The sequence below is a fragment of the Macrobrachium nipponense genome, chromosome 23, assembly GCF_015104395.2.
Source record: "Macrobrachium nipponense isolate FS-2020 chromosome 23, ASM1510439v2, whole genome shotgun sequence".
NCBI classification, from domain to species: domain Eukaryota; kingdom Metazoa; phylum Arthropoda; class Malacostraca; order Decapoda; family Palaemonidae; genus Macrobrachium; species Macrobrachium nipponense.
Genome location: NC_061090.1, coordinates 9,341,108 through 9,365,560, shown reverse-complemented (window position 1 = coordinate 9,365,560; position 24,453 = coordinate 9,341,108). Strand labels below are relative to the sequence as shown.

General features: G+C 38.7%; 1 protein-coding gene across 2 annotated transcripts in view; it reads left to right on the top strand.

Moving 5' to 3' along the window:
- The window catches only part of LOC135198581 (phosphatidylinositol N-acetylglucosaminyltransferase subunit A-like), a 65,148-nt gene that overhangs the window by 22,676 nt on the left and 18,019 nt on the right, over positions 1–24,453 (top strand). The window contains exons 6-10 of one of the 2 annotated variants that reach the window (XM_064226302.1): positions 2,795–2,886; positions 8,412–8,614; positions 10,397–10,482; positions 19,793–19,979; positions 21,576–21,675. In XM_064226302.1, the coding sequence (XP_064082372.1) occupies positions 2,795–2,886; positions 8,412–8,614; positions 10,397–10,482; positions 19,793–19,979; positions 21,576–21,675 (668 nt within the window). The remainder of the gene's footprint in view (positions 1–2,794; positions 2,887–8,411; positions 8,615–10,396; positions 10,483–19,792; positions 19,980–21,575; positions 21,676–24,453) is intronic. The other variant, XM_064226311.1, reaches the window with a different exon arrangement.

Sequence of the window (24,453 nt, the reverse complement as noted above, 5' to 3'; positions counted from 1 at the left end):
AACTGTTGGTTCACACCAACTGTAAATAAAAACCGGAAGATGGTCTAGAATACCAAGGGATATGAGACTTGGTTCTTGTGGTGATGTGCAGGATGAACAGCATGTACTTTTACATTGTCCGTTATTTGAAACAAGATGAACCTTTGATGGAATACACTACTTGACTAAATTCAAGGATGGCACATGGTGATGAAATGAAAGTAGGTTATTATACTTATGAAATGAGTAAATGAATAAGTGAAATTGTGAAGGGTGAATATGCTTGTTTATGTAAAGAGTAGAAAAAATTAAATAATAATTGCTCTTTTTTTCTGCTTTTTCGTGTAAAGTGACAGAGTATAATATTGTTCTTACATGTGCATAATGGGCAAATTTTAATAATTACGCATAGAACTTTGCCACATATTTCTACTTGTTGCAATAATCTGAATTTATCATATTTGTATGCTTACTCTATGTAAAAAATTTTCATTAAAGAATAAGTTTTTATAAAAAAACAATTTTTCAATACAAGCCTGTTTATCATATGATCAGTGCCTTTCTCCCAGATCAACAAATCTTACCATAGTACTATATATAATTCATACAAAAATGAGGAAGACAGTTAAGACATACCAGAGGATTCAGATATATGCATTGGATAGATAAATGGGCATATATACATATATGATATCATGTTTGCCTTCATAACTTTGGTAACTGGTTATAAAACTTGTGGCTTAAGTCGGGAAACAACTTGGTTCAAATTAACCGCCTTAATAAACAACCTAAACTATTATTAACACCCCATTACATCATTAATTTTGTTGTCACATGAAATATAAAAATAACCTTCAATAATTCAACTTTCTTGTAATCTTTATGATAAAAATACATTTTAACCTTCAATAATTCAACTTTCTTGTAATCTTTATGATAAAAATACACATTTTCCTCTTTACTAATGTAAGCAATGTCCAAAATCTTTCACCAATAAACGATCCTACTGTGAGATTCACAGCCAGTGTCCCGGTGTTTTTCCGGAATAAAATTTTATCAACGTACCTGACACTTTGTCACAGGGTATCTTACATTCCTACCTAATTTTTTACTGTATTCTGTATTACAAAAGTTGCATAATTCTGGTAATTATAAGAGTAACACCGACTTCTTGTAGACATCACCTGCAAACTCAGAGGAATGTCTTTTGAAGATATAATGATGTAACTTATGATGTCATCAACTTGCCTCCTTCTCGATGGATAATTGGCTATTCGTGAAAAAGTCTCAACCTCTGGCAATAATGAAATACAACCAATACTCCTTGTTTACACTTTGTAGTAGGGGTAGTGGTAGTAGTAGTATATAGGATTTATGCCATGAGGTCAAGTGCTTTTATTCATTTACCTGTTCAAGCTTACGTAGGGTTAGCCATGGCCCTCCTCACTTCTAAACAATTGTGCAAGTCGAATCACAAAAGCTTTCCTGTAACCATGGGGACAATGACTTATCATAGCAGCCATTCTTGAAGCCTTGACAAGGTACGAATATTCATTCAGAATTTCAGACAGCTGTTTGTCGTCATCACCTTGTGGGAGGAGTCAGGATGTCATATGTTTACATCAAATAACTTTGAACCCATACATTAGTGTGTTCTGCCACTGGCTTCGGTTGCTTTATTTTACTCTTATAAATACACTTTTTTCTAATATAAGTAATAAAGAATGCTGCCGAAAATTGGGTAGGGATAAAAGGTATACTGTGGCAATGTAATATCTTTGTCAAATGCACAGAAAAAAGTTATTCCGGAAAAACACAGGGACAAAGGCTCTGAATCTCATAATAAGCACACTTTAAACAACCAATAATATCGGGGACCAACATAAACTTGAGTAAACAGCTGCAAAGTGACTTTTATGTTTCTAATTGTCATTCATGAATAATCAATGTAAAGTTAGAAACAACTTGAAATTATTTAAACTGACGTATGGCTGTACTCATGGGTTTTTATGATAAGAAAATTATTTTTGTTTGTAAAAAAACATAAGTATTGTATGAAGATTACAAAGATGAAGGAGAAAATTAAGAACATCTCCTTAGACTATTCTGACTGACTCTGTGTAATGTGATCTATATCAAATCAAAATAAACGATTGGGAATGACATGCTTTAGACTGAAGTCTCTGGAGATAGAAGTCAGAAGACAGGGTGTGTTGTTGATGAAGGGTTGGAGGTGTAAAGAGGAGAGATTAGTACATGTATTACCAGATAAAACCCTTCTGGAAAGAGATTGTAGATGATTCGGTTATGATAAGGACAGATGCTGAAGAAGGTAAAAAAAATTCTGGTGACATGTTGAACAGAGTTTCAAATTAAAGAGCAGTAAGAAGAAAAAGAAGAGGCAATATCTTATTCCCCGTAGGGGGTTAATGCTGGTAGTGCACCTCATGTAGTGTATTTTAAGCATCACTGAAGGTTCTTTGCAGCATCTCTTCAGCCCCTAGCTGCAACTCTTTTTCCTTCCCTTTACTGTAACTCCATTCATGTTTTCTTCCATCATACTTTCCACCCTCTCTTCACGATTGTTTCATAATGCAACTGCGAGGTTTTCCTTCTGTTACACATGTGACAACTTTACACATGATAACTTCTCCCTCTCAGTTTCCTTTTCAGCGCTGGATGACCTCACAGGTCCCAGCAGTTTTATATTTCAATAAATATATCTTAATCTCTGTATAATTGATCAAAATTGTTTCTTATTCATTTGTGCAGTGTTAAAATTCTTCGTGGTATAATAGTTACAACTTCATTTCAGTTAATGTTATTGTAATGTCTCGGCTGCAGTACAGGAAAGGAGTTGATTTACAACCAGCTATAATTAAACATATATGTGCTCAGTATCCTCAGGTGAGTTTATGTATCTTGAATATATTCCATGCTATGATGTGGTTAAGTTAATTTAATCTTCACTATACTTCAGTGTAATATTATCCTTAGGAAACTTAGCAAGTAGCTGTAGGCTGTGAAAATTCAAGGATTTGTTATATAAGTTCTATATTTTTCTGATAGGATTTTTGTTCACAGAACAAAAATCCTAACAGGGACATATTAAAAAATCAACTGATGGCTTGATTACAGCTTTTCCGTACTTAGCAATTAACTTTTAATTGTACTGTACTTAGATCTTAAGTATATAGGCAGTCAAGGGATGGTAAAGATTTAGAGTTTAAAGATAAGTTTGTAACTTTCATTCATACTTATCAGTTATTTTTCAACTTTTACCCTGTACAGGCAGCCCCTGGGTTACGATGGGTTTGGCTTACGACGTTCCGAGGTTAAGGCGCTTCTCAATTATATTCATCAGACATTATTTCCAGGGTTACGACGCATGTTCCAGGGTTACGACACCTACAATGCTGGTCTGGCAGATGAAATATGATACCAAAAATGCAAAATAATCAACATTTGAAGTTTTTTTTTATGTAAAATGCAATAAGAATGCAGTTTACATAGTTTTCAGTCCACCCAAAGCATTAAAAGTAAGGTTTTCTTAGGATTTTTCACGATGCTCCGGCTTACGACGATTTTTGGCTTACAACGCGTCTCAAGAACGGAACCCCCGTCGTAACCCGGGGACTGCCTGTATTAGTTAATATAAATTTTTTTTTTTTAATTAGTAGTTATCATATGCTTTACCTTTCATAAGGTTTCAGAATTTTCAGTGATGTTATAGGTAAAACTTACATTTTAGCTCTCATGGGTATATTGATGAGACTTAGTAGTTTTATGGTTTGTAATTGAGCTTAGTGATCTCCATATTTCCCCTATGCTCGTTTTTGAAATGTCATTAGGTATTTTAGATCATTAGTATTACAAATTATTTGTTACTACTGTATCTGTAAAACCCATTGTCTAACAAATGACCGGCATTGTGAAATAATAAATTTGACAATAAAAAACTAGATTGAACCAACAGTCAGATTGCAGGGTTCTTTTTGAAAAGAATGTGATTTTCTTCTGGAAACCCATATCAATTTATGGAATCAAAACCTCGATAGAAATTTTGTCTATCATCAGCATTTTAAGTTTATCCAGAAAGAGAAGAACTGGAAAGGGAAATGTCACACGACAACGAATTACACGAAGACGAACTGAGAGATGATGCCACAGAAGACGACAGGGAGGATGAGGTATCAAACAACGACACACGAAGAAACACCGACGAAGTAACAGAGAGGACGGAATGGGTAGAAAAGATTAGACAATGGATGGAGCCAGATACAGAGAGAACAAAGATCCCCCCCATGAAAGCCTACAACACCAAGAAATTAAGGGAGAAAACAAGTGAGGTCAATGAAATAATGGGCATAATACACACCACCAGTATCACAGAAACAAATAACTTGACATATGCAGGAGCAAGATTAGTAGCAGAACTGATGGGGATTCGAACACCAACACCACCAGCACAACCAACCCAACAGAAACCAAAACAGCAACCTCCTTGGAAAAGGCGCCTGGAAAAGCAAATCATGGTGATGAGATCTGACTTGAGTAAACTGAAAGAGATGGCAGAAAAAAGGCTAAGAAGCAAGAAAACAAGGGAGGAACTCAACGAGAAATACAAAGTACAAGAGAGGGGACTAAACAACACAATAGAAGATGTAAAACAGAGGCTTAAGGCCAAAGCACATAAGATCCAACTGTACACGAACAGGAATAAGGGATACCAACAGAATAAACTATTCGGAACCAACCAGAAAAGACTATACAGCCAACTAAGAGGGGAAGACAACCACCCAGAAATTCCTGAAGCTGAACCAAGTAAGAGACTCTGGGAAAACATATGGAGTAATCCGGTATCACACAACAAACATGCAACATGGCTCCAGGAAGTCAAGGAAGAAGAAACAGGGAGAATAAAACAGATTCACAGAGATCACGACAGACACAGTCAGACACCAACTAAAGAAAATGCCAAACTGGAAAGCCCCAGGTCCCGATGAAGTCCATGGATACTGGCTCAAAAACTTCAAGGCCCTACACCCACGAATAGCAGAACAACTCCAGCATTGTATCTCAAATCACCATGCACCCAAATGGATGACCGCAGGAAGAACAGCCTTAGTACAAAAAGACAAGAGTAAGTGAAATATAGCCAGTAACTACAGGCCTATCACCTGCCTACCAATAATGTGGAAGTTACTAACAGGTATCATCAGTGAAAGGCTATACAACTACCTAGAGGAGACAAACACCATCCCCACCAACAGAAAGGCTGCAGAAGGAAGTGTAGGGGCACAAAAGACCAACTCCTGATAGACAAAATGGTAATGAAGAACAGTAGGAGAAGGAAAACCAACCTAAGCATGGCATGGATAGACTATAAGAAAGCCTTCGACATGATACCACACACATGGCTAATAGAATGCCTGAAAATATATGGGGCAGAGGAAAACACCATCAGCTTCCTCAAAAATACAATGAGCAACTGGAATACAATACTTACAAGCTCCGGAATAAGACTAGCAGAGGTTAATATCAGGAGAGGGATCTTCCAGGGCGACTCACTGTCCCCACTACTCTTCGTAGTAGTCATGATTCCCATGACAAAAGTACTACAGAAGATGGATGCCGGGTACCAACTCAAGAAAAGAGGCAACAGAATCAACCATCTGATGTTCATGGACGACATCAAGCTGTATGGTAAGAGCATCAAGGAAATAGATACACTAATCCAGACTGTAAAGATTGTATCTGGGGACATCAGGATGGAGTTTGGAATAGAAAAATGCGCCTTAGTCAACATACAAAAGGGCAAAGTAACGAGAACTGAAGGGATAAAGCTACCAGATGGGAGCAACATCAAACACATAGATGAGACAGGATACAAATACCTGGGAATAATGGAAGGAGGGGATATAAAACACCAAGAGATGAAGGACACGATCAGGAAAGAATATATGCAGAGACTCAAGTCAATACTCAAGTCAAAACTCAATGCCGGAAATATGATAAAAGCCATAAACACATGGGCAGTGCCAGTAATCAGATACAGCGCAGGAATAGTGGAATGGACGAAGGCAGAACTCCGCAGCATAGATCAGAAAACCAGGAAACATATGACAATACACAAAGCACTACACCCAAGAGCAAATACGGACAGACTATACATAACACGAAAGAAAGGAGGGAGAGGACTACTAAGTATAGAGGACAGCGTCAACATCGAAAACAGAGCACTGGGGCAATATCTGAAAACCAGTGAAGACGAGTGGCTAAAGAGTGCATGGGAAGAAGGACTAATAAAAGTAGACGAAGACCCAGAAATATACAGAGACAGGAGAATGACAGACAGAACAGAGGACTGGCACAATAAACCAATGCACGGACAATACATGAGACAGACTAAAGAACTAGCCAGCGATGACACATGGCAATGGCTACAGAGGGGAGAGCTAAAGAAGGAAACTGAAGGAATGATAACAGCAGCACAAGATCAGGCCCTAAGAACCAGATATGTTCAAAGAACGATAGACGGAAATAACATCTCTCCCATATGTAGGAAGTGCAATACGAAAAATGAAACCATAAACCACATAGCAAGCGAATGCCCGGCACTTGCACAGAACAAGTACAAAAAGAGGCATGATTCAGTGGCAAAAGCCCTCCACTGGAGCCTGTGCAAAAAACATCAGCTACCTTGCAGTAATAAGTGGTACGAGCACCAACCTGAGGGAGTGATAGAAAACGATCAGGCAAAGATCCCTTGGGACTATGGTATCAGGACGGATAGGGTGATACGTGCAAACAGACCAGACGTGACGTTGATTGACAAAGTCAAGAAGAAAGTATCACTCATTGATGTCGCAATACCATGGGACACCAGAGTTGAAGAGAAAGAGAGGGAAAAAATGGATAAGTATCAAGATCTGAAAATAGAAATAAGGAGGATATGGGATATGCCAGTGGAAATCGTACCCATAATCATAGGAGCACTAGGCACGATCCCAAGATCCCTGAAAAGGAATCTAGAAAAACTAGAGGCTGAAGTAGCTCCAGGACTCATGCAGAAGAGTGTGATCCTAGAAACGGCACACATAGTAAGGAGAGTGATGGACTCCTAAGGAGGCAGGATGCAACCCGGAACCCCACACTATAAATACCACCCAGTCGAATTGGAGGACTGTGATAGAGCAAAAAAAAAAAAATAATAATAATAATAATAATCACCTTCCATCAGAAAATTTTGGATTTTTCATTTGCATTCTTTTATTGGTGGATTTTATTGCCAGGCTTTTAATTTTTCCATTTCAATATTAATTTCTCATTTGTGAACACCTTTTTGGCAAGTTACATGAGACTATGAAAATGTGAGTCATTGGGGTTTTTAAACTGTTAGCAATATTGTACTGATAATGGTATTCAATGACCAATTGTAGTTTGACAAATCCAGGTAACAGTAAAGCCCTTCTTTTGTAGACTTTTGAAGTAGGTATATAACTATAACAAAACAGAACTCTTTAACTTCTGAGGATTACTGCTTCTTCATTTAGTCTGCAATTTGACTATCGTACGTTTCATGAAAGATTCGTCCAGAAATCTAAACAAGAATGGTATTTCTGTCTCCTCCTATGATAATAATGATAATAGGCATAATAATAATGATTAGAATAATGCCAATATTGCTGTTGCCATGTCCTATCACACTTTCATCACTGAATTAATTTATTATAATAGCCTTGGGATCATTCAACCTGTGTATTGTCATTCATCTGTTAATTGTTACAGTTGAATTATAGACATGCCATTTAATTTTATGCTTAACCACTAAATCTGAGTTTGTATTTCTCTTAGTTGTTATGAGTAATGCGTGCATGTTGTACATATACATCAGTTTCTAATATCATTTTGCCCTATGGGGGTGTAGTAAAGGCAGTGCACCTCATGCAGTGAACTGTAGGCATTACCTAAGGTTCTTTGCAGTATCCCTTCAGTGCCTAGCTGCAACCTCTTTCATTCCTTTTACTCTACCTCTATTCATATTCTCTTTCTTCCATCTGACTTTCCACCCTCTCCTCACAATTGATTCATATTGCAACTGCAAGGGTTGCCTCCTGTTACACTTTTCAAAAATTTTTACTATCAATTCCCATTTCAGCACTGAATGACCTCATAAGTCCCAGTGCATGGTCATTGGCCTAAATTCTATATTCTGTTTATTCTAATAATTTGAGTTAACCTTTTTTCACACTATTATTTGTTATTTGATTGCTTTGAACTGCTATTTTGTTGTATTGTATACCTTTTTTTGTTCAACTGTGAGTGATAAATTTAGCATGGGTTTCCATTTATGCCATATTGCATATATTTAGATTTTTTTTTTGTCCTCCCTAATTTAGGAACTATATTGACTTTTTGCTTTTCATCAGGTTAACTTTATAATTGGAGGTGATGGTCCAAAACGCAGCATCTTAGAAGAAGTTCGAGATGAAGTTGGCAGTGATAGATTAAAGCTTCTTGGCCCAGTCCCACATGCTAGGGTCCATGGAGTGCTTGTTCAGGGACATATATTCCTCAACACCTCATTAACAGAAGCATTTTGCATTGCAATTTGTGAGGCTGTTTGCTCTGGGTAATTATAATCAGCATTATTTTATTATTTTTCTTTGTAGTCTCATTTGAATTTGTTACCTATTTAGATTAAAGTTTTGATGTGTATTTAATTTGTAGTTTTGGAACTACAATACCATTATTGTAATTACTAGTATTATTATATTTTTGGGGAAAGAAAACAGTTATAGCAGGGAAATAAAAGAAATGTAAGACAGAAAGAAGTAAGGTTTATGATACAGAAAGAAAGTTTACGATATACGTAGATGTATGTTTTGTGATACAGAGTAAGATTACAGAAAAGTTTTACATACATGAAAAATGAAAACAATATAGATACTAAATGCCCATTTACATGAACTTTGGACAGATCCCAGCTCCCCCACTTCATGCATTTGCCACACTTTATCAACTTTTTACCTAATGAGCAATTAGGGACAGAATTACATACAGTAATATGAGGACAATCATCTTAAGATGAATGGGCAGTGTCTAATCTCAGATTTTTATGTTAGTGATACTGTATTTCATTCCTTAAAAACATTTAATATATTTAACATTATTAACGTAATTATATTTATTCTGTTCTCGTTCTATGGCGATTACCAATTACAGGTAGACTATTTATTTTCTGTCATCCTTGGTTTCTAGGCCATGCTGGATTTTCAATTTTTCTGGACCAGTGATGTTCCCCCTCTTGTCATCACACTAAACAAATATTAAATATAAATTAAATTAAGGGAAATGCAGGTACCGTATATACAATTAAAAAACGTAATCTACGAAGGGGTCATCTTCCAATTAACCTTCTACTGTAATAGTTTTCTTGCATCTGTCCATGCCCATTCAATTTTTATAGCATGTGATATGCAACTTGGCTTTTAGACGAGGTATACGTACTCATTTGCTCAAAACTAGACCTAATACAATGTGATTCAGCAAGACATTCTCTGTTGATAATACATACTGTACAGTATATGCTTATAGTAATTCTTACCAAATCATTTTTCTTAAGATTTACCAAAAATATAAGCAAAATTAACAAATAATATAACAGTATTCAACAGTCCCTGCCAGCATTGAAAAAGTAAACAAACAGTGAGTGCCAGAACACTCGGCGCCATCTATCAGCTGCCCATTAAATTAGTCAAGCGGCAGCAGGAATTTCAAAATTTTGATGGGCATTTTGAAGTTTCAATCTAAAATTTTTCCACATTAAAAGTTTCCATGCCAGCGAATCCTGGGTTCATGGTCTACCTATATTGTTGAGTACCATCAGCTTTGTCCAGAAAATATCAAGGAATCCTCAAGATTTTTTATCTTATAATGAATATGTTTCACATATAAAACAATCTCCCTGATACGATGTCTTAGCTTTGCAGTGTTATCAGAAGATAAGCTGGATTTCTCCATGTCCAATGGCATAGTGGTTTCAAAACAATGCTGGGCATATATGTATCTTCTATTTAATGGTTTAGAACTGAAATCAACAGACTATAATTTCCAAATGATGGCTTTTTACAAGCTATATATAGTACAGTAAATTGTGTATTCCTTCAAACAACCAGCTAGTACTTTTTAAGGTCATTTTAATCATATATTTCATAGTTTGAGTTAGCATGGAACATTTCATCAGTATTGTATTTGTTTTCTCACAGTTTTTCACTAATTTTATGGTTAGTGAACTTTAAACCATTGAAGATCAGAGTTTGGATATGTAAGAAATATATTGCACCTATGTTATGATAGTTAAAATTATCAGTTTACAGGTTTTGAGCAGTAATGTTGGTGTCAAAATTATCAGTTTACAGGTTGTGAGCACTAATGTTGGTGGAATTCCAGAAGTCTTGCCATCACATCTGATTCTTCTTGCCCACCCAAATGTTCAGAGTAAGTTTTAATGCTCACTCATGCTTGACTCTTGGTCAGTACTGTAATTTATCGCCACTTATACCACATTCGTATGCCACATTTTTGCACCACTTCATTGCTATCATGATTTTAATATCATCATATAATTGCTGTACAGTGGAACCTTGGTTTTCGTACATTATCTGTTCCAGAACCTCCCACAAAATCCGAAACGTATGAAAACCAAAAAAATAATTCCCATAAGCAATAATGTAAATTCAATTAATGTGTTCCAGACCCCCAAAAAATATTAACAAAAAATACATTTTATAGGAATGAATAAATGAACATTTAACATCACTCTTACCTTTATGGAAAACACTTGTTAGCGTATGGAAGACGGAGAAGAGGGGAGAGGGAGGAGAAGTTTGCAAGGGAAATCTCCCCTAGAAGGACTTCAGGTATCAAAGGACCTATCTTGGGTTACTTCTCTTTGTTTTTTTACCGGCACTATCTGAGGTGACTTCCCTTCTTTGTTTTTTACTGGCACTAGGACCAGCTTGAGAATTACTGGACCCTGTTGCCCAACAAAACTGTCCAGAGACATTTGTTTCTGGCACTTCTTTAAAATTTGCTTAAAGTTAAACACGGCATTGTCATTAAACACGTTGGAGACATGGATTACAACTTCTTTGTTGGGATGATCATTCTCCACAAAATTTTTTACGTCATTCCCCTTTGCAGAAATCCTAAATCCCTGAAGTAGGTACATTATATATGCCCATTCGTTTTCTTAATTTTTCAAACAAGCTTCTGCTGCCTTTAAATTCACTAACAGCAGCGCTTGTTGTAGGCATTCTCACTGAGATCAGCATGTAATTTCCTCTAACACTTTGCTATGAGTTCTTTCTTAAAATTCTATAGTGTTTATCACCTTTTTTTCACAGAAGGGCTAGCATTTGGAAGTTTCTTTGGCCTATAATGGCTTATTTAGCAGTAGCACTCGAATAAAAAAGCACAAAAACAACGAACACAGAAGCAGAATGGGTCACAAAAGAAGATGGGAAGCTTTGTTTGGGCGCTCAATACAGAGGCCGGGTCATGCGCTGGGCTCCGGATGGAGTGTTTCCAAGTATACGAAAACTGAAGAAATGTACGATAACCGATACAAAGTTTTGTAGACAAAAAGTCTACGAAAATCAAAACGTATGAAAAGAGAGGTGTACGAAAACTGAGGTTTGACTGTAATTGTTTCTGTATCATGATGATAGAGAAATAATTTCACTGTCTAACTGACTTTTTTTTCACTTATGTTGTCACAAAGTTATTTTTTTATTAAAATTGTTGTGATATTAAAAGACTGTAACCTTGCATCTCAATTCAGAGGACATTAACCCTGAAAATTTGGCATTCATTGACACACCATTTTGAAGATAAAAAATGTGACAAATCTCAGGGGTAACAAAAGTATGTTGTTCATTTGCTAATTTCATTAGATTAAAATCTGTTTTCATGCTACCCATGGGCATAATGTATTTACTTTGAAGACTGAAAAAAATCCTTAGGTAACATAAAAATGATTAAATCTGCTAGGTCTTGTGATGCTCTGGCTAAATTTTCCTACATTTTTGCATGATAATACCTTTTGTTTTCTTTAATTAGGGCAATTATTAGTTAAAACACTACAGAAATCCTTTTACAATATATATGCTGTATTAAGTCACTTAGTTGGTTGTGTTATTATGCAGTAATTAAAATTAATGCATTATCAGACTCAGTGACTGCAGTAAATACTGGAATACTTTGTGCACACAATACTGGTATAAATATATAGACTGGCTTAGAGTGGGGAAGATGAACCAGGCTTAATCAGACACCTCCCCCCCCCCCCCATCATTCTGGATTATTGAGCTTTTGCAAAATGGTCATTAATTAGGTTTCTGAATTGTCATTATTTTCATTTGCCCATAAAGCTTACTGAATCTACTCTGAGAAAATGGACAGTCCTTGGATAGCTCAGTTCAGTGGCCATTTCTTTCTCTCTGAACAGGGTTATTTTCTTTACTTTTATATAATTCTGTCTTTCAAGAGTGGTTTTCTGTTCCCATCATGCCTTGGATTAAGGATTTTGCACAAGTTATTGTTACAATGATTGTAAAGCTATTAAAGAACACTGTATTGTGTAAAATCAGTTTTGAAGTAAGATTAAATAAGATTATTCAGTGGTATAGTAGTAAGATTTAACTTGGGAAATATATTTTTTGTACATGGAACTTACCCAGCAGATATATACTTAGCTATAGACTCCGTCGTCCCCGACAGAAATTCGAATTTCGCGGCACACGCTGCAGGTAGGTCAGGTGATCTACCGCCCCTGCCGCTGGGTGGCAGGAATAGGAACGATTACCGTTCTAGAACCAGATTTTCTCTGTCGCGGTAGTGTCAACATACGTTGTTGCTACCTCCTGACTTGATTTTCGTTTTTTCATCGCCATCGACCTTCTGGGCTGTCTTTTGCAGGGAAGTACTGGGTCTTTGGTTTGGCATACGCTTTTATTAATTTTTTAATGAATTTGGCTTCGAAATTTCGAAAAATATATTACGTGAAACTACCGAATTTTTCGGTAGACACTTATATTTTGCAATAAGGGAAATATTGATATTTTTTTTCACTAATACGTGTATAAGTGTTAGAACTTGATGAAGGAAATATAAGATCTAACTTCCTACTTTAGGAAGTCAGAAAGCATATAACTAGATACGCTTCCTTTAGAAGCTTTAAGAGCTCTCGTACTAACGAGCAGTTAGAGTATTGACAATTCTAGTAGTTGTTGCATCCTCATCACCTTCTTACTCCACAGAATCTACAAATTCATATGTGCAAATTTGAGGATAAATGGATGGAGCTCAAAAGGCGAGCTCTAAAAAGGTAAGAAGTGAATATAGTGTTCCCAGTGCAGTGGAGGGTGCGTCTGATCGGCTCCGTAGCGCTTCCAGGCCTAGACCTCTTCCAAACTCCCAGACCCAGTGGAGGAGGAAAGTCGACAGCCGCAGGAAGGTTAGGGAGAACCCCCACCGGTCAGGCGTCCCCTCGGCAGGTTCTGTAGAACGTCCCAGACTGCCAAGGATAGCCATTGATAAGGCATCCTTAAAAAAGTGCGTCTCTTCATCTTACATCCGAAAAGACGAAGAATGTATGTTTGGAGCGATGATCTAGCGCGTTCTCTGAAAACTAAGAGAACACTGAGGCCAGCCGCTGCCAGGAAGCCGCGTTCCAGCAAGCTAGCGTGAGCTACGTTCCTATAGCCAGCAGCGAGGCGCGTTCCAGCTAACAGATTAGCGCGAGCCGCGTTCCTACAACCAAACGCGAGCCGCGTTCTAGAAAATTTTTCTTGGCGCAAGGCGCCTTCAAAGAGACGAAGCGCCAGCCTGGCGCAAATTGCGCCAGAAAAACAGACGGTTAGAGCAAGGAGCCTTACAGTAGAGTGGCAATCAGAACGATCCTTCCATTGAACGTTTCCGGGCAAGAGGCTCTTTCTAAAAGGGGTCTAGTAGGCGCTCAGAACTGTCAGGGCGCACGGGACCTTCCACGCAAGCGGAACGTTCCAGGAGCGAGTCTCCTTTCTAGCGTGCGGAACATTCCAGGCGCGCGGAACATTCCAGGCGCTAGGTGCAAGGATCCAGGCACCAGAATATCCTTTCTCTATCTGCCTCGGCAGGGAAAGAAGGTAGTAGAGTATCTGCTGTGTGAGAATACGATACGGCAAATCATAAGCACATACCGTAGTTACTTCTTTGCTGAGCAACTCAGTTACCAGTATCCTTCCAGGAATTTCCTAGGAAGGACTACGCTTAAAGGGATTGTTAAGACAACACCTACTTAGCTTCTAGATTTATCGAAGTCTTGTTTCGCATTATAAGAACTTCCTGAAGTTCGATAATAATTTTATAAGATTCCTTTATTAAATGGAGTAGCTGGCAACTCTGGAAGAGTAAGGCCAGTCGGCTAACGAGACTGCTATCGCTTAGACACCAACGCAGTATCATGTAGGTGTCGGTCATGAGTGGTCGGTAACATGTCTCTCTCCTGCGGGATGGAATGAATAACCGTGTCTCTCCCCTACAATCGTGGTTTTAGCCTCGGATTGAGGGGATAGTTAAGCAAACATAAATAAAATATTGTCTGCCTTTTGCTAAGAAGCTTTCAATAAGAAAGATATTACAACATTTCAATGCTGTTTACCGTAGGTAACATTTTAAAAGATTCTAACGCAGCGGAACTCTATATTGTATAATGCTCTCATGCTTACGAAAGCATGGCTTATTAGAGTACATGCTTAGTGAGAAGATGAATGTAGTAGAGAATTCACTTTAAGACTACGGTATGGTCAAGTCTTATGCACATACCGAGGTTAACTACAAAATTCCTAGTATCCTTACAAAGGTTTCCTAGATTAATGCTGTTTACCACAATGTGACAGTATTATAAAGGATTCTAATACGGCAGCGCGCGATATATATAATTCTCTCATCCTTTCGAGAAACGCACACAACCTTTTTAAATTCGGATATTGCTCAAGAGAAGTTGGGCGAGTCGGATGGGAAACATTCTCTTAGTGGCAGAAGTTGTTTCCCTGAATGGACTATACTACGTATATAAAAGTTTTTTCCCACTAAGAACGGAATTAACATGTGAAGGATGTCGGGTACCATAAAGGCATAGATGTTATGGCACATAACCTAAAAAGAACTAGAAGGAAGCGCCAGCCTGGCGCAAATTGCGCCAGAAGCGCCTGCCGCGCCAGAAGCACCATCCAAGATATTTTCTCGTTTTAGCGAGTTATAACCTAAGAGTCCAGTAGCCTCTCGGCGACAGCAGGCTCGGTGTAACGGCAAGATTCGTTCCTGATTTCGTTACCCATTTAATCGAAAAGAGGTCGCTTACAAGGAATGATGAAATGATTTATTTTAATCACTTAGGCCAATTCCACGACTCTCTCATATCGCAAAGAGCATCGAGAATCTCTTTTTTCGCCCCTGTTCGCGTTAACAAAAGAGAACCTATTTGGGAACAGACACGGAACGTAACGATCCTTAAGAGGTTCGATGCAAGATTTTGCATGTCCGTGAGAACCTTCTCGATCGAAGATAATAACTGTTAACGTATGTCTAACACTTATTGAAAAGAGTTGTGAGAACCTGCGGAAAGTCTTCTTCATAGATCTCTTTGTAAGGTAGAAGACGAACAGGCTTCCTTTAGACTGCTTCTTTTTCCTCGAACCAAGAGAGGTAGCAATATAAGACATCTTTAAATTTAAAGAAGGGGAATAAACTTTAGCCTTTTTTTTTCCCTCCAGTTATAAATTCTTAACAGATATTAAGATAACTGGGCGTCAAAGGAAGAGAGGATGTATGCCTCATTTTGGCCTTAGAGAGGTTGGATTCACAGAAGTCACGTTCTTCTCACAGCATGTTTCGTAAGGCTTTTCCAAGAGTATCTGGATATTCTATCAGAATCTATTATAAATAGACCTATAAAACCTCTCCACTCTGAGTCTGTCCGCGTGCAGACTGACCAGAAGTGGACATGAATGAGAGGTTTTTTTCAAGGTAAATGACAATAGTCATGGCTAAGACATAGAATTGCTGCAGATCGTGCTAGATGGAATGAGGAAACTGTCCTCTTCCGATACCTCTGTGAACCACATAGCGAGGTTTTTTCTTCACTTTCAGAGGGAAGAATCACCTATGTATATATCTGCTATCAAAGAACGCAGTAAAAGGCCATACTCTGTCTCTACAAAGGGAATTAGAGATAACAGAGGATTAAGATCTTCGGGATCTTATACGATACCGCAATACGACAAGAGTAGGATATCATGTACTTCGAATGGGATTTTTTTTTTTTTTTTTTTTTTTTTTTTTTTTGTGGTGGCCACAGATTCCGTGTTCCGACAAAATGGAACTGCTCCTCATCAAACTTCTTTGAGGAAGTTTATGAAGGAATTCTTTGTTTCTCTTAGCCCTAAACGACAAGAAGACAAGTGAATTTTTTGCGCATTGGAATCTCGCATCAGATTCAATGGAGACTCGGCAATGGGTTCTTGCCAGCATAGTATGTCTGGCAAAAGAAATAAATCCCTCTATTCCTGACGCAACGCTTTCAGATAGAAGTTTAGTTGCCCAGGCAGGGTACTTACATTTTCATCTACAGAAGAAGAGATGGTTTAAACGTTTGCCTACAGAGTCTTCGGGGTGCGATGAGGGCTCAAATGCTTCCCAGAAGGTATCAGAAGGATACAATAAGAGCTAGAAATCAGGGTTCCGCCCAATTTCAGCTCAGAGTCTCCTTCGACTTCCAGACTCCTTCCCTTCCTTCGGGCAAGGATAGGGAAGATTCTGCAACGAGGAACCTCATCAACATGTAAGAAGAGATCTCGTTAGCAAAAGAAGTGTTCACGAAGGATCCTCCTCGGAGGAAGACTCTTCTCTCTCGTATTGTTAGATATCCTGTCGTCTACTGGGTGTAGCTGACTAAAATCACCTCCCCTTGCCAGGGGCCAAAAGCTCAAAGGGGAAGAATTTCTTCCACCCTTCTCCAGTCTCCTGATAAACTATGTGGTTGTTCAGGACTCTCGGACAATGTAGCGCCAGCCAAGCGCCAAATGCCAATACAGGCGAAAAACGCCAGAGGCGGACAGTTCCAAGGAACTCTGTCATGGTCGGATACTGAGAAGGAGCGGGCCTCCAACCTGGCGCAAATGCACCAGAGGCGAACAAATCGGACAGATATAAGAGTGTCCGATGTGGACATTGCCAGACAGCCTAGAGACTCTTCCAAGCTCGAAGCTCCAGCAAGTGTGGAGGAGCCAAGCCAGGCGCGAGGCGCCAGCCAGGCTCTAGGAGCCAGCCAGGCTCTAGGAGCCAGCCAGGCTCTAGGAGCCAGCCAGGCTCTAGGAGCCAGCCAGGCTCTAGGAGCCAGCCAGGCTCTAGGAGCCAGCCAGGCTCTAAGGAGCCAGCCAGGCTCTAGGAGCCAGCCAGGCTCTAGGAGCCAGCCAGGCTCTAGGAGCCAGCCAGGCTCTAGGAGCCAGCCAGGCTCTAGAAGCCAGCCAGGTGCCAGGCTCCTTCAAGGCTAGGCTCCAGTCAGGATTGAGGATCCATCCAGACGCAAGGCTCCTTCCAGTAAAGAGAAACCTAAAGCTCTGTCATGTAAGAGGGCTAGTCCCCATTGATATGATACAGGTAAGGCTCTGCCATGTAAGTGGGTCAGCCCCCATTGGCTCGATCCGAGAAGGCTCTGTCGTGTAAGCGGGCTAGCCCCCATTGACATGATCCAGAAGGGTTGTCAGTCATAGGTCCCTACCTCGCTGAAACTCTTGAGGCATGCAGACTCATAGACAGTAATCATGAAGTCTTCTGCCAGGCTCCAGGTGCCTTCCAGGCGCAAGGCACCAGCCAGACGCAATGCTCCAGCCAGGCGCGAGGCGCTAGCCAGGAAGGAGGAGCCAATCAGGCACCAGCCAGGCGCGAGGCGCCAGCCAGGCGCAAGGCGCCATCTAGGCGCGAGGCTCCAGCCAGGCTCTAGGCGCCATTCAGGCGCAAGGCTCCAGCCAGGCTCTAGGCGCCATTCAGGCGCAAGGCTCCAGCCAGGCGCGAGGCGCTAGACAGGCTCTAGGCGCCTGCCAGGCACGAAGCGCTAGCCAGGCTCCAGGCTTCACCCAGAAGAGATCTATATCAAAGAACGCCCTGGCCTTCTTTGAGACATTGTGATCTCCTAAGCACTTGATAAGTGCATTGATGATTCCTTCAAACAGCTGAGAATTAAAAGTGCATGAAGTGCGAGCTTTTCCGAATTCTTGTTCTTTCCCTAACAATATGTCATAAGGACATATTAGCTGTAACAATACGGGAGATGCAACTCTGTGTTGACTTCCCATTATCCGAAGGATGTCAAGATAACCTTCGAGGGATCCTTCTCTCTTGGTTGATACGTGTCTGCGGATACATTGCTGGGATAGGGAGCAGATACTGATCCTTAACTAGTGAGTTAAATTTGATTTAACGTCGTGTTTTTTCTTTGGGTTGTTTGAAAGGAGTTTGTAGATAACTCTTTTCAACTTAAGCACTAACCCTCGTGTTAGGATCAGGTGATCGGGATCGGTGTTGTGCTCCTTAATTATGCCACTAGGCATAGGCATATTGTCATGTAAGAGGCTCTGTCGAGTAAATGGATAAGACCCCATCGACAGACCCACAAGAACTCTTAGCCATAGGTCACATCCTCGCTGAGGCTCTTGAGGCGAAGCAGATTCCTAGGCATTAGCCATGGAGTCTTCCGCCTGATCAAGTAGGAACCAAGGTTTTATTTATTTTATTTATTACCTACAACGTATGTGTTTATCTGTCTATTCAGTAAATAGTTGTCTCTTTCCCACCACCAAGGGTGTCAATCAGCTAAGTATATATCTGCTGGGTAAGTTCCATGTACAAAAATGATATTGTTAAGATACAATAAAGTTTTGTACATACTTACCTGGCAGATATATACGATTGATGGCCCACCCCCAACCTCCCCTCAGGAGACAGGTGGAAGAGAAAATCTGGTTCTAGAACGGTAATCATTCCTATTCCTGCCACCCAGCGGCAGGGCGGTAGATCACCTGACCTACCTGCAGCGTGTGCCGCGAAATTCGAATTTCTGTCGGGGACGACGGAGTCTATAGCTAAGTATATATCTGCCAGGTAAGTATGTACAAAACTTTATTGTATCTTAACAATATCATTTTTATGTTGGAAGTTGTTCTGTACTTTTTAAATTGTATTTTATCTTTCAAGTTTGTTTATTTGAGCTTTCTATTTCTATTTTCTGTGATTATGCATGAGTACTTGCAAGTTCCTGAATTTTTGACAGAGGGGGGAGCAAGTTTGCACTCTTTAGTCTTGGCTACCTTTATGACTTAGATTTAGTTGATTGTAATCGATAAACAGTAAAAAGGATATGAGTGAGCCTGCTTGGTTAGATGATGGCCGAGTTTGTCTTGTATGTGGTACTTCCTTATAGTGCAGTATGAATATGGATTTAAAGTAAATTTAGGGACAGAATTTTTACCCTCTTATAAAGGCTCATTATTTACTAACTGTTAATTTTGCACATTTTGGAATGTGAGGTAGCACTTTACACATTCAGAAACCCTTTTTAGGTATACGTATATATATCAAGTAACAATAGATTATTCTCTATAGTACATGTATTTTATTGCCTATTTTCTAATACTGCTCTATCAACATTAACCCCATGAAACTGTAACTAGCAAAAATTCATGTTTGAAGAGGTGTTTTCATACTCCAGGTTTAACCAAGACTTTGGAATTTGCCATCGAAAAGGAAATAAGTGGAAGGCGAATGGATCCATGGGTCATGCATTGGGAAATGAAAAATATTTATACATGGCCAGATGTTGCTCGCAGAACAGAAATCGTTTACAACAGGGTTCACCTCGAAAAGTCAAGTTCTGAACTAGTGCAAAGAATACCTAGGTAAGCTTGGCAATGTAATTTAAAAAGAACTAACTTTACATTCACATGTTAAACAGTATAGTTTTACAATTTGTAGGTCATTGATTCTAATTAGTACAATTTCTCTAATCTTCTTACAGAATTTATCTTTTTGTCTGAAATAATTTAGAGTTGTTCCATACCTTAAATAATTTTTTGGATGGGAGACATCAGTAACTTTTTGTAATCTTGATACTATACTGGGATTAGATACTTTTAATATCGGTATCAAGGAAAACCTTGTGTATCTATGGACAGCCATCCTAGTAGCTATGCAGTGCAATTACTTCAGGATAGTCCTTGCCAGTACTATACTCTTTTTGGTACAATATCTTGCATGTCAGTAATATACTTCAATATTTATACTTCAGTATTGTGTAAGTTTTCAGTATGCATTCTAGACTATAACATTTTTATTGCAATGCAAAGAACTGTACACATTTTTTTGTTTTGTAACTATTATTAATGAAGTATGCATGTACAATGAAACAATGATGTGTGACAGGTGACTGACAAGTTACACTGAAATATAACTCACTATAAACACAGTCATTATAACTCACTTTAAACACATAGTCATATGTTCACTTTAAATGCATGGGACAGCTAACAGCTGCCATTCTCAAAGGAGCAAGAACCCCCAGTATTATCGTAGTACAGCAATACCTTTTTCGGTTGTAGATTTTTATATATTGTTGGGTTTACTTGACTAAGCACTTCATAATTCCTGTCTATTTAATTGTTTTGAGGAGCCCACAGACAACTATTCTGAATGTCTTTTGATTATTAGAAGGAATTAATGTATAGGGTGTTCCAGTTCATAAAAACAGTGTTGTATAGCTTATCAATTTGTTGTGAATTTTTAGACCACATTAACTATATGTATTGTTAATCAGGTTGCAGTTTTTAGATTCTTTTACATAACCTTATGCACATCTGGTATAATACTAGGAATGTTTTTACGATTAAAACAAGTTATGAAACTGAGAACACCACAAGGAAAGGATAAAAAGTAAAATCTAGAAATTATTGCATTTGGGGCCAAGGACTTTAAGTACCATCTACAATGTCCCTTGCAAGGTGCATTTTTGGGATGCTAGACTTAGTATGCACCCTCTTCTTCAATAATTGCTTTTTGTACTTCAGTATAATAAATTAATAAAAGGCAGTCATCATAAGAATAATGATGTATTCTAGCTTAACAGTATAAATTAATATGTAATAGGCAGTCACTGTAAGAACAATGATTTAATCTAGCCCAACTGCACTGGGAATAGAAGTATTAGTGTCTTTTTTATATTTAATTTTTCATTGTTCAGTCTATTCCTTATAGAGTCCCATCATAGTAATTGTAGAGGAGCCCTTTTGCAGTGGTAGGATTAATTTAATCAGCTGATGTAATGAAAACATTTCTTCTGATTACCTAAGCTTTTGTTTCTTCAAACTTACAGCTTTTGAAAGATAAGTTTTATGTAAGTAACTTCCAGTGTTTCATTTTTCATTCTACCATTCCTAATCAAAAGTTCTTAATAATACCAGAGAGTTATAAGTGATGTTAGATATTTTTGTTTTATGCAGGTACAAAAAGTGTGGTTTAGTAGCTGGATGGTTTATGATGTTTTTGGTCACAATACAATTTTTGCTGTTGAAGATTTGCGACAGAGTTTGGCCTGCAGAGGTATGATATAATATTCAGACTTAAATTTAAATATTTATAGTTTCATTTCTTTTTCACATGAGGATTTCCATATAGTATGGTATTGTATGTGTACCAAGTAGAACTTCCTGTGTTATTTGGAGTGAATGTTGTTGTCATTCCTAAAACATCCATGCTACCACCCATTTTACCTTGTAGTGGAACAGGTAACTTCAAAATACAGTGGTCCCCCCGTAAATAGTTAGAACCCACGAATAGTTGGAACCCCTATAAAAATGCTTAAAACCTCCTATTTTGTTAGTTAAAACTCAAGAAAAACCCTTTTATACCTGGTTTTTTAATAGTTTTATCACAAAAAGTGCATTTTATGATGAAATTGATAAAAAAAAGGGAATTGTGGATATTTCTCATAGAAAATTACCCGAATAGGCACATTTTCCGCAAATAATGGGGGGAAATGTTCCAGAGAGAAATCCGCGCATGCGTGAGTCCGCGAATCCGGAGAACATAAATACAGGGGGTCCACTGTAATAGGGGAAAAGTGCAAATGGTGATACAAGCATGAAATTTAGCACAACAATTCTTCTTGACCTTCTGTCTAATCATCAACCTCCAGACACAAAATTTTGCCATTTTCCAAGATGGCCTCCTGGTGTTCAAAATGGCTCCCGTTGGATATCTGAATAGTATTGACATTTAATTGGTCACTCCCAGTTTATGTTAAAATATTGAAAGCAAGCCTTTACACACTTAGATACATAATTTTGCTGTCTAGAAATATCCAAGATGGCTGTCACTATATCAAAATTGTCTGCCAATAAGGCCAAAATTGGTACACTTAAGTTCATATATGAAGTGAAAGGTCAGATAATACGTGGATTCGGGGTAACTTCAGCTTGATCAGTTTTTTTGAAGGTTAGAAATCAATTAAGCCCCGCTTAATTCATTTTCATCCTCATTTTAAAAAATGGTTTATTAACTCAATGTAACAATGTACTAATAGTGTGTCAGTGCACTACCAGGGCACACTGGTTGACACTACATATAGCTGTAAGACTCAGCATGGGGTTCATTGCTAGTAATGGTAGATATTTGCCATTAGTTTCCCCAAATGCTGTTTAGCTAGCCCCAGTTCAAAGTTAAACAGCCTCACCTGAATTGACAGGATGTGCCAGCGCGGGAGAGACGAGCCAAGGAAGATTGGGCTTTAGTCTTCCAGAAGGTGTACAGATCACACAGGAATTAAATAGCATTGGATGAATGATTGGGGTACTTTAAGATTATGACATATCTGAGCCTAGTTGTATTCCATATCTGAAAGTACATACTAGATGTTGTATAGGTGGTCAAAGGATAAACTCCTGGTCTGTAGGAAAAAAGCAATGGCAGCACAATCTTGGAAGTCGACGTCTTTCCTGAAGTGAGATCGTACGACTAATTGGAAGCTTTGTTGCGTGTGCCAAGTGGGCACACGTGAAATACTAGTGGATGCATCTGCTGCTGGCTATGCTACCTTTACTACAAAAATTCCTGAATTTTATCAAAGGCTTGATGAAGGTGATGGAATTCTGCAGACCTTCAAAAGTAACAGCTACATATCATGAATCATGTATGCTGAAGTTCAAAACCACAAAACTAGAAAGGAAAAGGAAGTCACTGTGTAAGACAAAAGAAGAAGATGATCCCCCATCAGCACCAATCAAATATTTACGATTGACCATGACATTGGCTTTACACAAAAAGCTGCAACAATGTGCAATGAACCTACTAAATGAGAAACTTCTGGCCATGCTTAGTGCTGGAGATATTGTTTCCCAGGAACATATGTATCACCCATCTTGTCTGACAGGCGTATACAACGGAAAGAGCCTGGCTAAATTCCCCAAAACTCAGATGATTATGTACAGCACAGACTACAGGCATGTGCCCATGCTTTTGCTGAGCTTGGGATGTACATAAGAAACAAGCAGTTGACTACAGGTGGGTGTGGCTATTTTACGGTGGTAGAAGTTTAAGATTCGTACAAAGAAAGACTGGAACAGCTAAATGCTGATGCTTCCTTTGTGCACCGAACATGGTTGAAAAAACAGATACTACTTGCCTCCTTATCCCAGAACTGGAGGCCTTCAAAAAGGGAAGAGAGATTTGGCTGGCCTACAAGGGGAAAGTGGGAGAAGCCCTAGCCACGGCATGCAACTACAATGATGCACTAATCGTGGCCAAAGCAGCCAAGATATTGAGGAAGCAGGTGCTTGAACGAGAAAGAATTTGATGGAACCTTAACAGCAGACACTGGAAGAGAATCTGTACCACTAAGTTTGTTGGAATTTGTAAGTGTGCAGTAAAACGGTGGAGATATAAAATCCCAACTTACATATGGAACATCATCTACTAATCAAGCTTTAGCACAACTTTTGCACTTCAACTGTCAGAAGACTCCAGCATCTTCAACTTTAACCAGACATTCCAAGTCAAGAGAACCTCCATTTCCAATATACCTTGGTCTCCTGGTCCTAGCAAATACCAGAAAGCATAAATTAAGTGATACATTTCATCAACATGGAATTAGTATCAGCTATAATATGGTTCTGGAATTGACTAAAGGGTTGAGAGAAGCAGTTGTAACAAGAGCTGTGAAGGAAGTAGTTTGTCCCCACTACACTAAGAAAAGGGCTCTTTGCAACTTGTGCTGTTGAAAATCTGAATCATAATCCAAATGCCACAACAGCACAAACATCCTTCCATGGGACAAGCATATCATTGTTTCAGTATCAGAGCACTGATGAAAAGGGTGAGGAC